General features: G+C 32.1%; 1 protein-coding gene across 1 annotated transcript; it reads left to right on the plus strand.

The window, feature by feature from the left end:
- Window positions 1-1,302: 1,302 nt before the first annotated feature.
- Window positions 1,303-1,722, plus strand: LOC139855340 (auxin-induced protein 10A5-like). The gene has a single exon (XM_071844565.1). It carries the CDS (start codon window positions 1,303-1,305, stop codon window positions 1,720-1,722), a length of 420 nt encoding a protein of 139 aa, XP_071700666.1.
- The last annotated feature ends 24,912 nt before the right edge of the window (window positions 1,723-26,634 follow it).

Below are 26,634 nucleotides of genomic sequence, written 5' to 3' on the forward strand. Positions count from 1 at the left end.
AGAATTAAAGATCCTTGTATTAATTTGACCATTTTATGACAACCATTACTTTTGTTACGAATAATGTAGTGATCTCCTGACTCATCGGGATTCCTATAATCGTGTGATCCGTGAACCAGTACATTTAGGTACGTGTACGAGTCCACTTCTACAAAAGAATATATCTTCTCTTCTCTAGTGCTATTCACTTCTTAATTTCTACTTGTTCTTTTACTAAGTTAATGTGTAGTTTATTCTAGTATCATATATCGTATAAAGTGTAAAAAGGGAACTTCGTAATAATATCAATTTCAAATCAAACAAAATAATATACTCCGTATAATTAATACTATAATATAATAATATAAGCGGATAAAGTATTTTCGTTAATCTAATATTGTTTTCGTGTTTGGGGGCTATTCTTGTGGTATAGTGTATGTCTAGGTTGCCTGTTGTTGTATCATTTCGTGATCTCTATATATATCATTTTACTTTAAAAAAAAAGTATGTTAGTTCATACAATCCGAGTAAAAGATTAATTACTTTTTGGTTAATATCTTATATGTGCTCACCGTAACAAAGTTATTTTTTTTAAAGCAATTGATCACCTAAAAAGTACTGCTACAGAGCTTTGAACAATATTAAATTCTCAGAATGATAGGTTCTTTTAAGGGAGATGGTTAGCACATACTAATTTTTGATTTATTTACACTTTTATCTCATAAATTCACAGTTATACTCATGAATTAATTTAAGGAGTTGAACTTATAGTATTATTGTAAGTATAATTAAGAGTATAATTGATAATTATGTGTACATGGATCAAAAAGTGATGTGTGAGGATCACTTTTCTTTTTTTAATTGTATATATGGATCGGAGTAATATAAAATTCGTGTAATAAGTACAAGAGAAAAATAATTTTCTTATAAATAAATGATTTTGTTATTGATAATTTTAATGACTATCGTTAACATGCATCGTCTTTTTACATAAGGATTACTAGTCAATTTTAATACGAGGATTATCAAAATATGCAATATCATATAAAAGTTGTTAGCAATTAGCAAAACAATAAAAAAAAAAAAAAAAAAAAAAAAAAAAATTAATAGGTAGTGACAGCAGGGTAACCTCAATCACCTAGGCAAACCGCACATTCTCGGTTGATATCTAAAATCATAAGGGTAGTATAGTCATTTGACATACCTCAACTACCCTATAAAAGAATACTACTCTTTTCCAACGTTTAACACAAACTCAATTCGCACACAAAAACACACACACAAACGCACTAAACCCTAACCCGATATCCGACGACCTCAATCATGTCACCGGCGATAGAAAAATCAACCAAAATCCATCACATTGTACGCGTACGTCAGATGATCCGCCGCTGGCGCCGTCGGTCTTCTTTCACTACTTCTCGCCGTTGTATCGCCGATGATGTTCCGGCAGGACACGTGGCGATCTGCGTCGGAATCAATTGTAAGCGGTTTATTGTACGAGCGAAGTACTTAAATCATCCGATATTCCAGAAGCTTCTAATGGAAGCAGAAGAAGAATACGGTTTTTCAAATACCGGTCCGTTAACGGTTCCGTGTGAAGAATCTGAGTTTGAGGAAATAATCCGATTTGTTTCTAGACCGGAATCGAACCGGCATGTCGATTTAGAGGATTTTAGAAGGTGTTGTCATGCGGATCACGTGTCTGAATCTAAACCGCTTCTTTACGGATCCGTATTTTGAGAGTTTTGAATACTGATGTACACATATATAGAGGTAGATGTACTGCAAGCGAGTTGGTAACCGAGTCAACTCGGTCCGTGTTATGATAAATTAACTACTCCACTATTGTAAATTCTATGACTAGAAGTAGTTTGTTTGCTTCTTGTGAGATGGCAAAAATGAGTTGTAATAAGTTTACTTGGAAGGAGTCATCCCGAGTTAGGAAAAAAGACAGAAATATATTTAAACTTATTTTGTTAATTTGTACTGTGTTTTTTATTACGTTTTATTTTTGTGTCAAACACAAGATTATGGAAATTTTTGCGCCTTAGATTTGTGGCTTCGTTAACTGTATATGAACCGGATTGTATGTAATGAAAATTGTAAATGAAGTTTTTGAAAAAACACATTATAAAATATAGTAGAATTAGAGTTCACTACTAGAAAATGGACCTTTTGTGACGACACTTGTTGAGAGGACACCAATGTCCTCACAAAAAGGCAGCTAGACGACAAAAATATGGGTTGGAGTTGATTTTTTAATTTGACTAACACTATTGTGAGGACATGTCGTCACAATAGGTGTTATTTATTTTATTTTTGATTTTCTTTTTCCAGTCAAAGAAGAAAACATAAGGAAACGTTGATTTTTTTTTACCAGATCTATTGTAAGGACATGTTCTCACAATAGAGAATTAATAAATTAATTTTAATAAAAATGAATTGCATTTAAATTTTCAGTTTCCTCAAAAATAAATAAATAAACACAGGTAACCTATCGAGAGGACTTGTTCTCACAATCGGTAATTAAAATTTTTTAAAATAAATATTTTTTTATTAAAACGAATTAAATTTAAATTTTCAGTTCCCTCTAAATTAAAATAAAAACCCGCGCAACCTATTGCGAGAACGTGTCCTCACAATAGGAAATTAAATTTATTTTCTTAATAAATTTTTGTTAAAACTAATTATATTAACGTATGCATGTATAATGTATGTATGTATGTGTATATTAACACGTATTGCTAGTACTTGTTCTCACAATAGGTAATAATAAATTTTAAATACATATTTATTAAAATTATTATATTTGATCTTTGAAAGAATTTTTGTTAACTTTTTTAATAAATTTAATAAATATATGTATATATGTAAATATGTATAATGAATATGTGTATATATAATTATGTATGATGTATTTATGCATGTACGTATATATGTATTCATGGATGGATGTTTTGTGTGTGTATATATACACAATATACTTTTATTGAAATGTCCCGTTCATATTGATTATAAACGTTCCATATTAATTGATTTCGTCGCGAGGTTTTGACCTCTATATGAGACGTTTTTCCAAGACTGCATTCGATTTTAAAGCAAACCATAACTTTTAAAATATTACGACGATTATCAAATAATGATAATATAAAATATAGCGTTTTTCACACGACCATTACATAATGGTTTACAATAATATTACACATCAACATAAGTCTTCGAATGCAGTTTTTAAACAATATTATATAAGCATGGACTCCAAATCTTGTCCTTAATTTAGTATGCAACAGCGGAAGCTCTTAATAATCACCTGAGAATAAACATGCTTAAAACGACAACAAAATTGTTGGTGAGTTATAGGTTTAACCTACATATTATTAAATCATAATAATAGACCACGAGATTTTATTTTTATAACACATCTCTTATCAGGCATTCTCGCAAACTGCATAGAGATAAAAATCATTCATATGTTGAACACCTGGTAACCGACGTTAACTTAATGCATAGAATATCCCCAAAACAGAACCTCTCGTCTGTATAATAATCTCGAAGTACTAAACCATCCATAACCTGAATGGGGGTTGTTAAGCCCAATAGATCTATCTTTAGGATTCGCGTCAATTAGGGGCCATTTCCCTAATTCTCAGGCTACCAGACTCGAAGGGCGATATTCGGTTTAATAATCCAACTATAGAATGTAGTTTCACATACTTGTGTCTATTTTGTAAAACATTTATAAAACTGCATGTATTCTCATCCCAAAAAATATTAGATTTTAAAAATGGGACTATAACTCACTTTCACAGATTTTTACTTCGTCGGGAAGTAAGACTTGGCCACTGGTCGATTCACGAATCTATAAAAAATATGTACATATATATCAAAGTATGTTCAAAATATATTTACAACATTTTTTAATACGTTTTAATGTTTTAAATATTTTCAGTCAGCTGTCCTCGTTAGTAACCTACAACTAGTTGTCCATAGTTAGATGTACAGAAATAAATTGATATATATATTATCTTGAATCAATCCACGACCCAGTGTATACACATCTCAGGCTAGATCACAACTCAAAATATATATATTTTTGGAATCAACCTCAACCTTGTATAGCTAACTCCAACATTACTGCATATAGAGTGTCTATGGTTGTTCCAAATAATATATATACATGGGTCGATATGATATGTCAAAACATTTGCATACGTGTCTATGGTATCCCAAGATTACATAATATATTAGAATACATGTACAATACAATATAAGTTAGCTAGGATATGATTTGTATAGATTTGTTACCAATTTTCACGTAGCTACAACAAGTAAAAATATCCAATCTTGTTTTACCCATAACTTCTTCGTTTTAAATCCGTTTTGAGTGAATCCAATTGCTATGGTTTCATATTAAACTTAAGTTTATGAATATATACAGAAAAAGTATAAGTTTATAGACGGAATTACAGGTTACAAGTCATTTTTGTAAAGGTAGTCATTTCAGTCGAAAGAACGACGTCTAGATGACCATTTTGGAAAACATACTTCCACTTTGAGTTTAATCATGATTTTTGGATATAGTTTCATGTTCATAAGAAAAATCATTTTCCCAGAAGAACAACTTTTAAATCAAAGTTTATCATAGTTTTAATTAACTAACCCAAAACAGCTCGCGGTGTTACTACGACGGCGTATATCCAGTTTTACGGTGTTTTTCGTGTTTTCAGGTTTTAAATCATTAAGTTAGCATATCATATAGATATAGAATATGTGTTTAGTTGATTTTAAAAGTCAAGTTAGAAGGATTAACTTCTGTTTGCGAACAAGTTTAGAATTAACTAAACTATGTTCTAGTGATTACAAGTTTAAACCTTCGAATAAGATAACTTTATATGTATGAATCGAATGATGTTATGAACATCATTACTACCTCAAGTTTTGTGGATAAACCCACTGAAAAAGAGAAAAATAGATCTAACTTCAAAGGATCCTTGGATGGCTTGAAAGTTCTTGAAGCAGAATCATGACACGAAAACAAGTTCAAGTAAGATTTCCACTCGAAATAAGATTGTTATAGTTATAGAAATTGAATCAAAGATTGAAATAAGATCGAAATAAGATTGTTTTAGTATCTGGAGACGAACGTCGGAGATAGTACTAGGAGCAGTCTAGAGAATGTCAACACTTGTAACGGTTAAGACTACGTTTGTATACGGTGAATATTTTCCTTAATTTAATGATATCGTTTGTTATCTTAAATACTTTCACTATATGTGATATTGCACATTTCTCATATATTTATCATGACAATATCCGTCATTTTTAGTCCATTTGGATGCGGTTTTAGTTGATATTCATGATTATTATGTGGATTATGGTTTTGGAGCCGAGAAGTTAATTATTACGCATTTGAAGGTTTTTCGAGGGTATTATTCGAGTTATGATGCGTTCGATTTAAAGGGAAAGTGAAAATCAAAGTGACAGCCAATCGGCGCTCCGCCCCAATATCTGGCGCTACGCTCAACAAATCGGCGCTCCGCTCCAATAGTCCGTGCTCCGCTCCGTATAACAACATTTTCAAGCCGAGAGAAAAATAAAAAGAAAAAGACTTTTCCTTTGTTACGGAGCGCCGAGCTATTTCTCTGAGCGCTGTAATTTGGTATTGTTATTGTTGTATAATGAATGTATCTAAATGATTGAGTATGTATGGATGTATTTTGTATGCATGTCTAGTGTATGTATGTATGTCAAATATACATTGTGCATGATATATATATATATATATATATATATATATATATATATATATATATATATATATATATATATATATATATATATATATATATATATATATATATATATATATATATATATACTGGTGGATTCATATATAATATGTATTTATAGATAGATATAATTTTATAATTAAATCTAATAAAATAGATTAATAGTATGCATTTGATCTATATTATTTAAAAGTTAAAATTAATAAAGTAAAAATCCATTTGTGAGGACATGTCCTCACAGTAAGTATTATTAAAATAGCTATTGTTAGAACTTGTCTTTCCAATAAGTTATCCGACTTTTTTTTCGTTTTAGTGGGAAATGAAAATTTTGAAACCTAAGTAAGTAAATTAAAAAAAATATATTGTGAGGACATGTCCTCACAATAGGTATTCTCAAAATAGGTATCCAAATAAACATAGATTTAGGAACTTAGTTGCTTCACTTTCTCACCTACACACCAAAGCTCCATCTCCACCTACTGTCGAAAAAGAACACTCCAAAAGCTTTATTTCTTCACCAATAATCATGAATAAGATCATAATCTAAAGCCATTTCGTTCCCTAATCACTTATATCCATTCAAATCGCATTTTAAACCACAAATATTGAGGTAATTACTAACTTTTTGTCAATTTTATTTATTATTGGTTTGTGGCTTAATCTTGCTAATTTCTTTGTTAAACCGAATCATTTTTGTTGCTACATATGTTATAGATGACTATAAGCGTATTGTATAGAACCTATGCACTTGATTTCACAGGGAATTGCAAAAATCATTCGGTTAGAATTTGTTGACTTTTGTTCCTTCCCGAAAATTATGAATATTTTCCCTAACGATTGTTTATATAACGATTGTTTAATGGTTACAGGAAGCTTTGCAATGTTAAAATATTACAAAGTTCTTAAATTAATGGCTAATTATTAAAACTTGAGTTGTACTTTCACTTTTTGATGAATTGTTTATTTTGACCATTATAATTGTTAGGCTAGATGCTAATTGAACATCATATTCATTCTATTATGTTATATTATTGTTAGGTTAGTAAGGTTATACAATTGAAGTAGTAAAGCAAGTGATAACAAAACAATACTCGCGATATCGAACTATTCCGTTGAAGGTGGTGACTCAACTAGAAGACGTAAGTAATTCTTTTAACTTAGAACACAAAATATAATAAAAGGTCCTCTGATTGTGTGTGTGTGTTATTTATAGATATTTATACCTATGTAGGTAAAGTCATTGCTTGGGAAAATTTATAACGTAAAGAGAAGAAAACTAACTTCGTAAAATGGGAAAGGCTTTGAAGGCACAAGGACGAGGACTAGAAAGTTTAAATTGTTTAGAGGTTGTTATTTTATTTTATTTAGCACTTTTAGTTTCTGTATTAGAAGTTTTAAACTTGTTATATTTAACGTGCTAAACAATATATTTTATTTAATGGTATAGATCGTTATTTATTTGGTTGTTGATATTGACATTGTTGATATTATTAATATTGTATTGTTTGTAATCTAGAAATCATGAAACTGGAAAAACAACTAGGAAAATCAGGATAGAAGCTGCAAATACAGCAGTTTTTTGCTTTATTTGCAGCTTAGTACCTATTGTGAGGACAAGTCCTGGCAATAGGTATATTGTGAGGACACGATATCCATTTTAAAAAACAAATTAATTAATCTATTGTGAGGACATGTCTCCACAAAATTTTTTTTGTATTTATGTATTTATGTATTTATGTTTGTATATGTAAGTATGTATGTATTTATGTTTGTATTTATGTAGTTTTGTAAATGAAAGTTTTTTTTAATTATTTATCTATCGTGAGGACTTTGTCCTCACAATAGGTATTTATCGTTTCATTTTCATTTTTCTTTTAAAAATGTTATTGCGTGAACATTGTCGTCATAATTAACCTATTGCGTCGGGGCTATAGCGAGGACTCTATTGTGAGGACATGTTCTCACAATAAATCTATTGTGAGAACTTTTGCACCTACTGTGAGGACTTTTGTCCTCCCTAAAGAGTCATATTGTTGTAGTGGTTGTAAATGGGAAATATCGTCCGCCACCAACTACCTCTTTCCTTTTATATTATATCGCCGACACTCCCCTTACTGTTGGTATAGTTGTCTGGATGTATTGAAATACAGAGATGGAGGAGGGTTTTGGGCTCGGATCGATAGTCATTGTGCTAGTTGTTGGTGATTTAAAGTTTTCTAGAAAAACAATTTTCTACTCAATTATTAAATGTCACAAGCATATAATAATATATAATTATAGCGGAAGCGTCTAAACAAAATAATCACCAAAGTCCGGATCCATATGTATTATACGGTTAATAATAAATAATAACAAGTACTAATAGAATTGTACCTCTCTTTGAAGATCACGAATTGATGGAGATAGACCTTGTTTGAAGACCACAGTTTGTTGGAGAGGAACCTACGATCGAAAGTACGATCGTCTCTAAGGTTGATCCACACTACACTTTAAACAACGTCAAGTGGATGTGCTAGTCCCGAATCAAGTAACAAATCAACAAATAATCAACCATTGATTTATTTGATAAACCAAACAATACACAATCTGTGTGTATGAGTTGTTGGCCGAAACAAAAATTAATAATAATAGTAATATGTGTTTTGAAAACCATGAACAAGAAATAAAGAGTGATTTGGTTCTCTTTCATTAAATCTCGTATGTATTCATCAAAATCATCAAAACCAAGAGTGATTTTCTTGTACTTTTTCGACATAAAAAACGATTTCATTCGAATCTTAAGAATGTAGTTCGGAGCTCTTTTGTGTACGGCAAAGTTAAAACAAATATAGGGTTTTCATGTGTATATCATCGAATAAAAAACATGGAGCATATATATAAAAAAAAAAAGTTTATAACCGACTCACACGTCGGTGGATAAAAGCTCCCTTTATTTTATACGTGACCAACAAGCACATATATTCCATTTAAAAGCAAATCAAATTTCAACTTAATTATTATTAATAATAAATTAATTACTCCATTAATTCATAATCAAATATTTTAAATTATTTCGTTACTTGAATAATATATATACACTATATATATTATTAATTGACGTCTAGGTGTATATGTGTGTGACCCCAAAGGCTCACATAAATTTAGTCATATAGTTATGTGTTGTACCTTGCGCATAAATCCTACACTAGTAATGTCACGGAGCCCGGCTATTGACCCGAGGCGTCGATCGGAAAGTCACAAAGGGACGATGAATGCAATTCGTCAAGAGTGTTACCACAAGAGGCTTGACAATTCAAGTGAAAGTTTCTTAGACTAGTCCTAGCAAGAAAACTTAGTTCTGAGAGAGCTGCTTTTGCCTCGGTAATTCCTTAACGAGAACCACAATTTCATCCACCAATAATTCATCTAGCCGGCTACCAACCTTAAAACCACCGTTCCAACCACACACACATAAAATAGAAAGAAAAGAATTAGTTCATCGTCCACCATCGTCGCCACTGCTCCCCACCACTTACATATATGCACATCTTAAGATAAAATTTCAGAACAGAGAGAAGAAAGACTTTCTCTACTCTTTGGAGTGTTTTACTCGGGGTGGAGAAATAATTTCTCTTTATTCTAAGATAGGAAAATGATTGTCTACGTCTCACCTCCCTATACCTCACACATGTGGGATTGGGTGTTGTTGTTGTTGTTGTTGTTGTTGTTGTTGTTGTTGTTGTTGTTGTTGTAAAGATAATATTTCAAGAGAAAATTCTTATTGAAACATAAAGTGGCTGATTATCTTTTACATATATGTACGCTCTAAATAATACTGCACAGAGTATACGTGAAAGGTGGAAAACTATTAATAAGTTTTAATGAGTGTTACGAGTTATGGTATATTGGTGTGCTGCGAAGTATATGTGATGGTTCGTATTCTATCGATAGTCCTTCTCGTGTGTAGGTTCGTGGTTCTGTTGATGTACCGGGGTCTCGTCAAGTGTTAAGAGGAAATTTGGTGTGCTACGAACTTTGATTCATAATCCTATTGTGCTATCAGAATCGGTAATGATATATGGGCAAACCAAACTGTTTTAAATCACCTAATGTTTGTCAAGCTGTTGAGGATGATGTGGTTGCAAAAAGGAATGGTGTGCGTAAAGTTAAGGATAAGCGGAAATGGACGTGGACAAAGAAGCTTTTATTTACAGGAGGAAGATGAATGTGGAGCCCTAATTGATAAAGTGGACAGGTTAACGTCGCTTCCTGTTAAAACATATATATTTTAAGTGTTCAATCTAATTTCTTTATTTATGATTTCTACTTATTCTCTATGATGAGATTGTGCAGGTGAGTAGATAGCAAGTGATTTGCTGATGATGCTGTAGATCTTTGTTGTTGATAGTTGCAGAAAAGAGTAGATTGTAAAGCAGATGCAGTGTTGGTTATCAAGTTGCAGTGATGATGCTATTACATTAATTTATGTGGCCAATTTGAGAAAAACACAACTTGTGTTTATTATTTCAACACTTTCTGGGCAAAAGTTCACAATTAAGAAGTCCAGGGTCCAGATGGTTAATATTTTGCTGCAGAAAATATAAAAAGGCTGTATTTCTCTTTAATTTATTTTATAATTAGTTTTCTATTTTTTCTGGAGAAATATCTCTCTCTCACTTCGATCTATTAGGGTTTCTGTTCTTCTCTCACATGTTAATCACCTTGATTCAACTGTGAGATTGATTCTGTGATTTCTTTGTGTGTCTTCATAAATGTATTGTTTATTGAAGAAAGAGTGAGTGTGAGAGATTTCATTTTGTTTGTAAAAGTTTAGATTGAATCTGGTGTATATTTTTTTTTTGGATCTGGATCTTGTTATTTCTTTGATCTGTTATAGTTCAGTAATTTTGAGGTTTGTTTACATGGTATCAGAGCGATAGGTTAGATCCGGTGGTGGTTTGTGATATGGTTAATTAGGGTTTCATACATGGTTGGTGTTTTTCCTCTTAGATTCTCAATCTAGGGGTTGATTCTGTTTCTTTTGGGTTCGATTGAGGCGTGTGGGTGATTGATTGTTGGTAATTCTGTATTGCCCTAATTTGGTCAAAATTAGGGTTTAGGGTTTTCTGATAATCGATCAGTTGGTTCTTTCTTGTTACGTGTTTCATATTCCGCTGCGTATCTTGACAAGAAGGAGAGTGGAATTACTGTTGGCGACCCCACTGTAAGTCTTCTATCCTACTCACTCGGTAGCAATCGAAATTGTTCTTGGAGGGCTTCAAGAACAAGATTGATTGGCCTATAGGTGAGACCAACTTCTTTCTCTAAATCTGAGTCTACCCGTGAATGTTGAGGGAGGTGATTATACTTGACCGGTCAACTTTGATTGACTTGGAATCCTGTCCCTGATCACTTCAACATTCTCAACATTTGCAGCCATTGGAGTTGTCTGGCAAGATTAATCTTGATCAGACCTAATAACTCTATTCTGTCAAGTGTCTTTTATTGTTTCTTTTTCTTTTACTTTAATATTCTTGGATTATTACTAACTTTGCAGGGCTGCAATTACTTTGTTGTTTGATCTCTCTAACTTTGCAGGGCTGCAATTGCTTTGTTGTTTGATTTCTCTGTGCTTAATTGTTTTTTTTTTAGTATATTTTTTGTGTTGTGTGATATTTTGCTGATATCTGTGTTAAAATTGCTTGTCTGCTATCTGTTGTTTTTTCTGACTTCTTGATCATATTGTTAATATGGGTGATGGTACCACTTCATCTGTAACTTTGATAAATAAATTAGATTTTGGTGATCCCTTGTATCTTCATGCAAGTGATACTGCAACTGGAACACCTTTTATTTCAATCAAATTGAAAGGGACTGAAAACTATAACATATGGAGCAGATCCATGTTATTGGTTTTGGGTACTAAAAATAAAATTGGTTTTATTGATGGTTCCGTTAAAAAAGATGAAACAAATGAAGTTTTAGCAAAACAATGGGACAGATGTAATAATGTGGTACTGTCATGGATTCTTGGTTCTATGTCTGAAGATTTATACAGTGGACAAATTTTTTCTACTAATGCAGCTGTTGTTTGGAAAGAGTTATCTGAGACATATGATAAAGTTGATGCTTCAATTGTTTTTAATCTGCATTATAAAATAACTACAATAAAACAAAATGGGCAGTCAATATCTGATTATTATCACACTTTGAATTCTTTATGGAAACAATATGATGCTTTAGTAAAGTTACCTACATGTGTATGTGCTGCTGTAACTGAATTTGCTGAACACAATAAAATGCAGAAACTTATGCAGTTTTTAATGGGGTTAGATGATGTTTATATGACCATTAGAAGTAACATTTTGTCTAGAGACCCTATACCTGATGTGAAAGGAGCCTATGCTATAATATCAAGGGAAGAATCTCTTAGGGTTGGGTCTGGTAAAGAAAGTGGTAAAGGAAGTGTGTCTGCTTTTGTTGCTCAAACTGGAAAGAATAATGTAAACAATAACAATAGCAACAATTCTAGATTTAATAACTTCAACAATAATAATAATAACAATAGGTTTAATAATCAAGGAAATAGAGGGCCTAATCCTAATCTGAAATGTTCTAAGTGTAATAAATTAGGTCATACTATAGACAGATGTTTTGAAATTGTTGGATTTCCTCCTGGTTATAGAAGACCATTCAATTCTGGGTCTTCTAGAAATGTTTCTGCTAACAATTCTGTTTCAGATAGTGTTGATGCTGCACCTAGTTCTAGTGTTCCTGTTCCATTTAGTCTCACTAATGAGCAGATGGTCAAGCTGATGAGTCTTTTAAGTGATAATAGTTCAACTAGTCAACCTGAAGTTCAGTCATGTATGGCTGGTAGGTTTTATAATTATAATGTATTTTTTAACAAAAATTTTAAAAGATTTTATAACTGTAACAGTGATGTCAATCCCAATCAGGGTTGGATCATTGATTCAGGTGCAAATCATCATATGACTGTCTGTGAAAAAGGTTTACATGATATTGTTGATATTTCAAACTTGAATTTAAAAGTGTGTCATCCTAATGGTACAGAAGCTAGAATTAATAAGATTGGAAACTTAAAATTAACTAGTTCTGTTACTTTATATGATGTTCTTGTTGTACCTATTTATTGTGTTAGTCTATTATCTATTAGTAGGTTAACCAAAGATAGCAAATACAAGGTAACATTTGATGATGCTAAGTGTTATATACAGGATTACAATGCAAAGATGATAAAAGGGACTGGTAGTGAATCTGGTGGTCTGTACTTGTTTGATATGCCTAAAGGTGGTCAAGTTGTTAATTGTAATAGTATTGTATCTTATGATTCTTTTCTTATCTGGCAAAATAGGCTAGGGCATCCATCAGATCCAGTCTTACATGTTTTAAAAAACAAACTTAGCATCACTAATGTAGTTGATGATCTTCCATGTGAAATATGCCATAAGGCAAAGCAGATTAGAGAACCTTTCCCACTAAGTGAACAAAAAACTAAAACTCTTGGAGATTTGATTCATCTGGATCTATGGGGTCCTTATAGAGTCACTAGTAGAGATGGTTATAAGTATTTTCTTACTGTTGTAGATGACTACAGCAGGGCTGTGTGGGTGTACATGATAAAAATAAAAGATCAAGTCAGTGACCAAGTTAAAATTTTTATTAATATGATTAAAACTCAGTTTAATAAAAACATCAAGGTCTTTAGAAGTGATAAGGGTACTGAATTTGTAAATCAACAAATGAATAACATATGTTTTGAAAATGGAATTATTCACCAAACATCATGTGCATACACACCTCAACAAAACGGAGTTGTTGAGAGGAAACATAGACATCTTTTAAATGTAGCTAGATCTCTAATGTTTCAGGGGGAATTCCTCTCTATATGTGGGTTGAGTGTGTTCTAACTGCTACTTATATTATCAACAGATTGCCAACTAAGGTGTTAGCAGGAAAGTCTCCCTATGAAATAATTTTTGGATTTGAACCAAATTTCTCCCATTTTAAGAGCTTTGGGTGTTTATGTTTTGCAAAACTTTTGAATGTTGTTGATAAGTTTTCTGAAAGGTCTGAAAAGTGTGTTTTTATGGGATATTCAAATGAAAAGAAAGGTTATAAGTTGTGGAGTTTGGATAGCAAAGTTATGTTTTATTCAAGGGATGTTAAGTTTTATGAAGATATTTTTCCTTCAAACTTTTAAATAAACAGTCTGATAATATTTCTGGTTTAAATCAAATTAATTTCTTTGACTTATTTTACCCTGAAAAATCTAATACTCAAAGTTCTTCAAGTCCCAATGATGAAGGGAGATCTCTTAATCCCAGTGTTCATGATGTTGCAACACCAATACCACATACTCAATCTTCAAGGGTTGATACAGTAGGTAATGGTGATGGCACTTCTGATGCATCTGGTAGTGGTGATAGTTGTTATCAATTCCCTGAGGGTAATTTACAAAATACAAATATTTTTCTTGAACCTTCATCATCTGGGAGACAAAGTTCTGCTACTCATCCTAGTTCTGTTGACACTAATACTCTTAGGAGATCTGAAAGGCCATCTGTCTTACCTAAAAAATTTGATGACTATGTGATGAATTCAAAGGTTAAGTATAGTTTACATAATGTGGTCAATTATTCTTACCTGTCTAAGGAAAATTTCTGTTTTACATCTAGTCTGAATAAGAGTATTGAACCTAAAAGTTATAATGAGGCTGCACAAGATCCTAGATGGGTTAATGCAATGAATGAAGAAATGGAAGCTTTACTTAGAAACAATACATGGGTCTTAACTGAACTTCCAGAAGGAAGGGAACCAATAGGTTGTAGATGGATCTATAAGATCAACTATAGGTCAACTGGAGAGATAGAAAGGTTTAAGGCTAGGTTAGTTGCAAAAGGCTATAGTCAAAGAGAGGGAGTTGACTTTGATGAGACTTTTTCTCCTGTTGCAAAGATGGTAACTGTTAGGTGTTTAATTACTCTAGCTGTACCAATGGATTTTAATGTTAAGCTTAACACTGAACCAAATAGTAATGATGCATTGTTGTCAAATGTTACTAAATATCAGAAGCTGGTGGGTAAACTTATTTATCTTACAAATACCAGACCTGATATAGCATTTGCTGTTCAGTGTTTGAGTAGATATATGCACTCACCTTTGAGTTCACATTTGAAATTGGCTCTCAGAATTTTAAGGTACCTTAAAGGATCTCCAGGTAAAGGAGTGTTGCTTTCCAGGTCTGCTTCTATTACTTTATCTACTTATATTGATGCAGATTGGGGTAAATGTCTTCAATCTTGAAAGTCCATTACTGATTACTGGGTTTTCTTTTGTGGTTCTCTAGTTTCTTGGAAAAGTAAGCAGCAAGCTGCTGTATCCAGATCTTCCACAGAGTCTGAATACAGAGCTATGGCTGCTACAACTGCTGAAATATTGTGGATAATTAACATTTTAACTGATTTAAAAGTTAATAACTTGCTTCATGTTAATTTACATTGTGACAATAGGTCTGCAATTCAAATTGCAGCCAATCCTGTGTTTTATGAGAGAACTAAACATTTTGAAATTGATTTGCATTTGGTTTGAGACAAATGTTTAATAGGAGCAATCAGAATTGTTAATGTTCAGTCTGCTAGTCAATTATCAGATATTTTTACTAAAGGTCTTGGTGTTAATTCACACAAGTTTATTTGTGATGAGTTAAAACTGATAGACCTGTTCCAGAAATTAGATTGAGGGGGGGGGGGGGGAAGGGGTGTTAAAACATATATATTTTAAGTGTTCAATCTAATTTCTTTATTTATGATTTCTACTTATTCTCTATGATGAGATTGTGCAGGTGAGTAGATAGCAAGTGATTTGCTGATGATGCTGTAGATCTTTGTTGTTGATAGTTGCAGAAAAGAGTAGATTGTAAAGGAGATGCAGTGTTGGTTATCAAGTTGTAGTGATGATGCTATTACATTAATTTATGTGGCCAATTTGAGAAAAACACAACTTGTGTTTATTATTTCAACACTTTCTGGGCAAAAGTTCACAATTAAGAAGTCCAGGGACCAGATGGTTAATATTTTGCTCCAGAAAATATAAAAAGGCTGTATTTCTCTTTAATTTATTTTATAATTAGTTTTCTATTTTCTCTGGAGAAATATCTCTCTCTCACTTCGATCTACTAGGGTTTCTGTTCTTCTCTCACATGTTAATCACCTTGATTCAACTGTGAGATTGATTCTGTGATTTCTTTGTGTGTCTTCATAAATGTATTGTTTATTGAAGAAAGAGTGAGTGTGAGAGATTTCATTTTGTTTGTAAAAGTTTAGATTGAATCTGGTGTATATTTTTTTTTTGGATCTGGATCTTGTTATTTCTTTGATCTGTTATAGTTCAGTAATTTTGAGGTTTGTTTACACTTCCGAATAAAAGAAAAGTGATTAGGGATGAAGAGGAAAAGGCCACGTCGAATGATGACGGTAACGAGTTTGCGCTTCGGGATGAAGAAGATCTTAGTGATTCCGACAACAACGGTCTGAGTTATTTGTAGTGGATCGGAACCTTGGCTTTTTTTGAAAGTCCTGAGAAGGAAGGCTCCCTTTCTACTCCCGTGATGGTTGTTAGGATTGATAATGCTTCGATAAAGATATCATCATTCGCATTTGAAAATCGGAAAGACAAGAAATTTCACCATTTAAAGGTTGATGATGTGGTTGTCCAACCGATCATAAACACTCGAAAAGGTAATAGGTAAAGGTAAAACAGTTTTCGGGTAGTTTTTTGAGCGGTTTTGGTTCGATTCTATGTTAGTAGTTTTGGATAGATTTGGATTTTTCATTGGTTGGGGTTTTTTTATTGTGTTCAGAGTGCGTTTTAGTGTTACGGTTGTTCAAGGGTTCAATTTAGTTAGCTTAGGCTCTTTGTTTCGTTTTAGAGAATGTTTTACTGCTTTCGAGCCTTGGTTTACGTTGGGATCGTTTGTATCGATAAAAAGACTTGATTATATGTTATCGTTATTTTACTCAAAAAAGAAAGGAAAAAAAAAAAAAAGTAATGGTATATCTTATTTGAAAGTGAAATTATCCTCAAATAATTTTCTTTGTATGGCTAATTATCATTTTCAAGTGAAAATTCACATATTATATGCCATCGATCACTGCTCAACTAGCTCACAATTTTTTTTTTTTTTTTGGAGCGGCGTCAACTAGCCGTCACTTAGCCTCGAGGAGACAAACCAATGGCATTCCCTTGTCCTCCATTAGCCCTCATCTCCTCCTGCTCCACTAGTCCACTTCGTTCTCTACATATTTATTCAAAGCCGAAACCATTGGTTTTTTGTTGGCACTTTTTGCTTCACAACATACGTTGGTATTAAAAAAATAAAAAAAATTAATGTAGCGACTCCAGATTTTTCAGGAAGTATGTTATTAATGATAGTGGTTCAGTCCTCATTATGTTATGGGAGAAAGTTTTGACATGACGTTGATGTGATAGTATGTCTTATGAAAAAGTATATCATCATTGAAAATAGTTTTATAAACTTTGCCTAGCTACCTTAGACCACTCTCTATAGTCAATTACCCGCTCATTACCCGCTAGTTATCCGTCATTACCCGTAATGAACCATATGCACGGATTAGTTATCCGCACTCACCATGGATTTAATGAAAGTATATATGTTAGTTATAGCAATTGTGGGTCCCAATGACTTTTTATTGTTTGGACTTGATGCTTTATTACTTGTACATTGTATATGAAGGGGAGTATTGTTTTAGCCGTTATATGAAGTGTTTAGTTATGGGTTAGTTATAGAATATTGGTGTTGATGTGGCGCTGATGTGGAAGGTTAAAAGGATGAATAGTTTAGTTACGATTGGGAGTGGCCTTATAACCCTCAAGTCCTTTCACACAGTAACCGGATCCGGAAATCAAATCTAATGGGAGGGGGGGCAAAGTTTGTATTTGAAAAATGGCACGAAATATTGTCAAAATATTACAATATTAAAATTAAAATTGCGAATCCACAAGATGATAGATTTAAAGGACCAGCTTTAAATGTTTTCTACTATTATTTATATTAAAAATAACTTTTTATTAAGTGAGTAGACAATATTCAAAACATTATTTGAAATAAATTTAAAAAATGCTATTTCAGTACTTTCGTAGTTCATTGTATTATAATTATAGGTTTTTTAAGGAATGAGCGTCATTTTAGAAAGTATTTAAAGGAATACAGTACTTTCAATAATAATTATGATATTCATATTCTTTTTTCTTTTCTTTTTATCCAGATTGCAGATTGCATATAGTCATTATTACGGAGTATATTATATAAAAATTGAATCTCACACCATTTTTTATCCATCTAAACCATTTTATCGAAACTACCTATTCTACCCTCAAATTAATGTACATAATCTACCTTTGACTATTTATCTTTTACGTATTTTTTGCTTTCTACCCTGTATGTAGGGCTGTGCTTGTGGGTGGGTTTAAATTATTACAATATTCGTTAGCGACGGGCATAAAATAATGATAGTTTAGTAACAAACTCTCCATGGGATTTAGATGAATCAAGAAGGTCTATTGTTATGCTATATCACCTTTTGTTTTTCTCATGAGTTTCACTTACCCTATGAATTTCATTGACGGTGACCAGCGAAATCGCGAAAACACATAAATCAAAAGCTAACAGTACTTTACCATTAGATCTAACGAAGGTGGCCTACGGAGTTGAGGTTTTGGGTTTTCTTACGACGACGGGATATGGGTTGGAGGAAGGGCGGCGATGGTGGATATGGTTGTTGGGTTTTCGGACGGCAGCGCAATAGGTAGGTAGACCACCACCACTACTATTAGAAGTATTTGGTAGTTTGATTATTTTGGTGGTATGTCCGGCGACGGAGATGGATTGGGATTTTCGAAGGCGTTGATGGGGTTGGAATCTTCGACGAAAGCTTTTTTTTGGTGGATATTCCGACGAGAATGATGAAGTTATTTTTGTTATTATACATCTTCTATTTGTGGGTCAAATTGCCCTCTCCCCATTGGTTGAAATCTCACTATTCACGATTTTTGTCCCTCCATTTTTTATTTTTTTTGCTGATTTATAATAGGTTTTATGTATTTTTTTTTTTAATTATTTAGGCCTGTGTGGGCTGATTTCCAAATAATTTCTCTTTAAATGGGCTCCTTTACAGTAGTTGGGCTATCCTTTGCATTATTTGGGCTTATTTTCACTACTTTTGATTGGAAGCGTCCGACAATAAACAAACACGCCATATCCATCGTACCTAGAGTTGGAGGAAAACATGGAAAACGGACATACATGGATGTCCTGTAATCTTGACTTCGCTCATCCCAGCCATCTCCTTATCTTCTCTCTATTCTTTTCCTTTTTTTTTACCCAAAAAAACTCTGCTAATATTTTGCTCTGGTGAGTTGTTGTTCACAGGTAATAGTTTATTTTAGGCTTAATTTTTTAATTTTTGTTGCAAGTTTCTATCTATAATTCTCCTGATTGTTTGGATGTTATTGTAGTGTTCGTTGTCAAATTACAAATCAAAGTAACTTCAAACCTCAAACTCTCACAAATCCGAATTATCGAAGCATTTTTGGGGATTTTTTTATAAACCCTAGAAGTAAGATATGTGCTGATTTCTAAAATTGTTACTTTGTAAGTATTGTTGTTGAGTAGTTGATGGTGATACCAACAGTGTGTAATGTGACGATCCGGAAATTTCTGACCAAATTTAAATTTAATCTTTATATGTTTCCGACACGATAAGCAAAGCCTGTAATGTTGAGTCTCAAAATTTTTAAACTGTTTCATATATTCAATTGACATTTAACCAGTCTCAACGATTCACGAACCATTATTTGTAAATAAATGTGTATACATATAAAAAAATATAAATATATGTATAGAGTATATTAAATATAATTATTTAATGATTGTAATACTCGTTGGCCGTTTCGATTATTATTTAGAGAAGTTTAATTCGAACTTATATGATTTTAAAATAAACGGTGATCCGAAAATGAGTTCTATAAAGTTTAGGCTTACTAAAAATGTATTTAGGATCTAGTTTTTAAATTTGAACACTTTTTATATTTTACCCAGAAATGAGAGGGACGGTTGATGTAATTTTTATTTATTAAATTAATGATTTAATTTTATACCATAATGACCAAAATAAATAAATATATTTAATCTAAAAATTTAGGATTTTTAGGAACACTTTTATACGTTAACTGTTTAGCAATGGACACGCTCCGTAAAAACTGTCGCAACTAATAGTCTAACTATACCCGTGAATGAAATAAATGATTAAGGTGCACTGTTGGTTTTGATTTTTAATTAATATCTAGTTTATATATTTATGCATATATTACATACAACATTTACACTTGATCATCCATCATTCTTAATTCATCTTCTTCTCCTTCGTGACCACGAGGAACCTACGCCACCTCCTCCTGCAGCCGGACCACCACCATACAGCTACCTTCACCATCGCCAACCACCGCTAGTCACCATCTCCCATTCTCGCCTTCTCTCTATCTTTTTCATAATTCTTGCTCGGTGAAATCATTGCCACTACCATGCTATCACCACCATTAATTCGTCAACCAAGACCATCCTCTACCATCATCACCACCACGACCACCATCGAACACCACTCACTACCTCACTCTCTCTTCTCTCTCTTTATCTACCTCTCTCATTTTTAAACGTAGTTCGGACCAAGGAACCAACGAACAACCACCTCGATCACTTTGATTGTGTTCTTATGATTAAAATCACCATCCAACAACCATCATACGGACACCACAACCACCATTTTCACCACCATACACCATCATCTCTCTCCAGACTAATTAAATCTTTCTCTCTCTACAATTCTTAAACGTAAACAACTACTTCTCTAGCTAATTGCTCGCGTGTTTCTTTGCTACTGCAAATCCTTCTTCTATTAACGATCAACACCACTTTGTGGATGTTGTTACAACTGTAAAGCACCAACCGTCGACTACTACTGCTGCTATACGTTGTTGTTTGGTTTCTGTTAATGAACGATGGTAATCGTGATGTTGTTGGTGATGAAGTTAGATGATGACAATCGAATTATGATGATGCGAATTGGAATGATGTCGTATGATAATGATAGCAATTAGATGATGATGAATGATGTTAAAAGCATGTCGATGATGATGGTAATCGATGATCGAAGATGATGTCGAAGGTTCCTGTATTATTGATCGAAATAGATAAGATGATGATGATGTTCATTGATGATGATGCTATGATATTAATGATGATACGAAGACTGCTGCTTTCTGCGTTGTTATTTTTTTTCTTTTTCTGTTTAAATCGACAACCGAACGCACCCTAAACTCTTCCGTATTATCGAGCTGGGTTTTTTTTATCTTTTTAGAAGTTTGGGCTTGTAACAGGCTGCTTACATTGGGCTTCTATTCCGTGTTGTTTGGGCCAAGAGTGTGCAGTTGGTCGGTGACATAGTTGGGCTATAGACATGTTTGTTTATATGAACCGAGTTATATAGTTTAGTTTTTGGCATAAATCGGAAAAACTGGATTGGAGAAGTGGTATAGAGTGTTTGTGGGTTAGCGAGAGGTCTCGGGTTCAAGCCCCGCCTTTGTCATAATTGTTATCTTTTTGAAGGTAGTCCTTTTATTATTACTTTTATTATTATTATTATTATTATTATTATTATTATTATTATTATTATTATTATTATTATTATTATTATTATTATTATTATTATTATTATTACCAATCTTGATATCTTAATTATTATATTATTAATATCATTAATACTAATATAATTAAGATTACTAATGTTAAGATAAAAACGATTAAAGTTATGATTAGGAATATAGTTAAGGTAATTACTACCGAAAAGTATAATTAGAAGTACGTTTATGAGTAAATATGAAAATAAATACAATTAAGTCGTGATTAAATAAAATTATCATTTTTATTAAGATTATCAGGTTTATTAAGAATATCAGGTTTATTAAAATCATTTGTATTAAGATTATCATTATTATTATGAATATCAGGTTTATTAAAATCATCATTTAAATTATTATTAGTATTATCTTTAAAATTATCATTTTTATTAAAAACTATCATTTTTATTAAAGTTATCATTTTTAGTAAAATTATCAGTATATATAAAATTAGCATTTTTTATTAAACTTATCATTATTATTATTATTATTAAAAGTATCATTATTATTATTATTTTTATCATTATTATTATTATTATTATTATTATTATTAAACATGATTTTATTATTATATTGAAAATCATTATTTTTATTATTATTATTTTTACTATCATAATTATAAGTATCATTATTTTAATATATTATTATTATCTTTATTGTTATTACAATAAAAACTAATCCTATAAAAACATACATAATAAAACTATATTATAATTATTTATTTAAAGTATACAAAATAAATGTAATTAATTAGGTTATTAATGAAACACATAATTAAAAATCATAGCACTAACAATATATAAATTTGTTCGATTACAACTATATGTGTTAATATATATGAATCCAAGGCCAACCCTACATTGTTCAGTTCCGTCGTATGAATATTTTTACTACAAAATATTGGATAGTGAGTTTCATTTACTTCCTTTTTAAATGCTTTTACAATATATATTTTTGGGACTGAGAATACATGCGCTTTTATAAATGTTTGACGAAATAGACACAACTAATTGAAACTACATTCTATGGTTGAATTGTTATACCAGATATCGCCCTTGTTGAACTTGGTAGCCTAAGAATTGGTGTTTATTATAATTGCCACCAATTGACGCGAATCCTAAAGATAGATCTATGGGCTTTGACACGCCCCAGTCAGAGAATTTGAACTGCTTTAGTACTTCGATGTTTATAAGTTTGGGGATATTCTAGATGCATTTTGTTAATGTCGGTTACCAGGTGTTCAATCCATATGAATGAATTTTAAACACTTATGAGTGTATGATTATTGAATAAAGGAAATCTTGTGGTCTATTAAAATTATGGAAATGATGGATTACGATAAACTAATGAACTCACCAACCTTTTGGTTGACACTTGAAAGCATGTTTATTCTCAGGTTTGAAAGAAATCTTTCACTGTGCATTTGCTCATTTTAGAGATATTACTTGGAGTCATTCATGGCATATTTCAAAAGACATTGCATTCAAGTCGTTGAGTTCAATAGAAATTATTATTAATTAAATGACGGGTTAGGTCATTTATAGGTCGTATATTATGAAATGGTATGCATGCCTGTCAACTTTCGATGTAATGAAAGGTTGTCTTTTAAAAACGAATGCAATATTTGTAAAATGTATCATATAGAGGTCAAATACCTCGCGATGTAATCATATGTTATTGTATTCGTCCTTATGGATTGGGATGAGTCGTCTCATGTGGTATCAGAGCGGTGGTCTTAGCGAACCAGGTCTGCATTAGTGTGTCTAACTGATAAGTTGTTAGGATGCATCAGTGAGTCTGGACTTCGACCGTGTCTGCATGTCAAAAGTATTGCTTATCATTTTTGTCAGAAATTACATGCTTATCATTCTTAGTCTAGACACGTCTTGCTGCATTGATTGCATGAATAGTGTATAGACAAAATTCATATCTTAGCGTATCTGCTAAATCATATCTTAGCGTATCTGTTACTGTAAACTTTGCCTGACATATTCCGTAAATTCCTCCGTAATCTACGAAATCTTTTACTCTATATATATAGATATTCTATGTAATTAGAATATCATCCGATAGCTGGAAAATCATTTCATATCGAAAAATCCTTTATTCAATCGTACGAAATGGAATTCGTCATTAGTTCAAGTCCCTCGAATTCCGAAATGGAATCCCACTCAAGCTCCGAAAGTAGTGTGACTGGAATGGATCAACCAATAAGCCATCATTTATTCTAGATGAATTGGGGATGGGTTCGTAGCCTCTTTAATCATTGGAGACAAAAAGAAGGCGATCCTTTCCATCCACCACATTGCCCTCTTTGCGAAGAACCTGAAGCACTTACCGGCGAACCTGTCCGAAACACCATTTCTCTCTCATTTTCAGAGTATCTCGTCACGATTATATACTACATCAAATTCTATATTTTATTTATCCGCTCGTTCGAACCGACAATCACCCCGGTGTAATAGAAGAAGTCAACGAGCTTCGCGCCCGGATAGTGGCTTTGGAGAATATGGTGCAAAGGTTACAAATACCAGCAGCAGCACCAGCAGCATAAACAGTACCACCAACAACAACATCCGCATCCCACACCTCAACATTACAATCTGTACCTCGAACATCAACGTCATACGCACCATAGAAACCAAGGAGTACCAACAATAATGAACGATGAAGTATTGATCCATAACTTCATTGAAGAAATATTCTGCGAAGAATATGTGATTTCTAAAAGTTTTAGAGATTACTTATTCTAGCTCTAACCGAAAAGCAAATGAGATTAATATTATATTAACTAATTAAATCCATGATTACATCTAAAGAATATATATATATATATATATATATATATATATATATATATATATATATATGTATATATATATATATATATATATATATATATATATATATATTCATAAAGATTGTAATTAAAAATTCTTTCGTACAAACTGTTAATGGTGAAAATATTTTAACGGGTAGGTAATACCCGAGGAATATTTAGTTTTTACATTAGTAAGTTACACTGTACATTCTTCGAATCTGATTTAACAGTCATTTGCTATCCTATTTACACCCACAGCTATACGAATCCGTTCACCACAGAGTAACCATTTTCATTCAATTTCATAATTGGATTTTGACTTATCAGAATCTAACAAGTGGCATAATGAAGAAAACATTGGACAAAATAAAATTTGTTAGAAACAAACAATTTAACTATGAGAAGAATTTTGTTAAGAATCCACGTTAACTGTTCCTAACTAACTGTTCCTAGCTAACTGATTACATTTTATTTATCGCAATTTGTTTATCGCAATTTATATTCTCGGAATTTTATTTATCGTCATTTAACTTCTGTTAATTATTTTACGCACTTTAAATATCGTCGTATAAATCGGGACACATATACAATGTTTTGACATATCATATTGACGTCATCTATATATATTATTTGGAATAACCATAGACGCTCTATATGCTGTAATGCTCGAGTTCACTATACAGGGTTGAGGTTAATTCTTAAATAATATATATACTTTGAGTTGTGATCGAGTCTGAGACATGTATATAATGGGTCACGACACGTATTAATTAATTCGAATATTATATATTAAACTATATATGAATTATTGAACTACTAATTGTGGACTACTAACTGTGAACTATTAACATTGGACGATTAAAATGAATTAAAATATTGATTATAACATATGAAACTAAACATTTCTTCAAGTTTGCCACTTGATTTCATCTTAAACCTCATTTGTATCTTGACAATTACAATCTGCGTTCAAACCTTTCATGATTCTTGAAAACACCTCAATCGAGAGGATGATTCATCCACATGTTATCTACGAGAAGAAAGATTTATGCATATAGTTATGCATCTGAAAAACTCTTGGAACCTGAGTAAACGTTTAATACTTATATGTGCTAGCTCCTTTGGCGTTGTTATTACTGAAAATAACTTTGCAATCCCTTTACAAAATTAGCCAATTTTATCACAGCTCCAGCAAGTCAGCTTCGACTTTCACTCGGATTAGCCTTATTATAATCTTGATAGATAAGTTTTCCTTTCGTCATCATTACCGGGGAACAGTTTATATCCCACCGCATTAGCAGTAATCTTACCAGCAACTTCATTACTCATTGGCTTAAGTCTCTCCAAAGAACCATTATATTTGTTCATTAAAACCCTATCATATACTCATCTGCATCTTATAACGAGAATTGCCATATCTGTTACCGAGAACTAACAATCAGTATTTTGAATTCTCGCAGCGTTTCTACATCAACAGTTATATGTACACATATAACATTTATCTTTCAGATTTATAATCTTCCGTTCTGAAATTCTGAAAAGCACCCAGTCTACGAATCAAAACTCGAAATGTTGAAAAAGCTGAATGAAGCAGCAAAAACTGTAAATGACTTTAACAGTCGAAAGTTTCATGATAAAGAATAGTGGCTGAAAAAGCTCAAAAGATGAGAAAATTTGGTACTGGTAAATGAATTGAGCAAACTATGAAGGAGACCAAGGACAAATATAAGGACCAAACCTTGTATTGGAATCCTGATGATTCTATTTCTGATGAAATCTTTAGCAAATACCATACTCTTTAATCGCTCTAAATCATTGTGAATGAATTTATTCATCACACTTTGAATCTAAAATTCTACGATGTTATCGTATCTTTCATTGTAAATATCCTCAATATTTCTGAAGATATCTTCATAAATATTTTTGTCCGATATTAATTATCTCTCCGCTCTATCTGTGTTACATCTTAAAGAAAACTGATTTAGTTTCTAAACATCTGAAACCTCTGAGTGTAGGGTATGAATGTTTTTGAAGTAGTGTTGGGAACTGAAGCATGAGTTAGTATAATATAATGACACTTGATCAACGTAAATTATATTACAGTAAGTTATGCTGAGTTTCTAATGAAACATGATGATTCACAGACTATAACGTCACCATGTGCCATGTTACACGACTCTTACATTCTATCTAATCTATAAACATATCAAGAACATATTTTCTTGATAGTCCTATCTTTCCCTTGAATTCTGGTAATCTGACAAGTCAGATTGTGCTATTACCGTTTCT

This window comes from Rutidosis leptorrhynchoides, chromosome 6 (genome assembly GCF_046630445.1).
Source record: "Rutidosis leptorrhynchoides isolate AG116_Rl617_1_P2 chromosome 6, CSIRO_AGI_Rlap_v1, whole genome shotgun sequence".
In the NCBI taxonomy this organism is placed as follows: domain Eukaryota; kingdom Viridiplantae; phylum Streptophyta; class Magnoliopsida; order Asterales; family Asteraceae; genus Rutidosis; species Rutidosis leptorrhynchoides.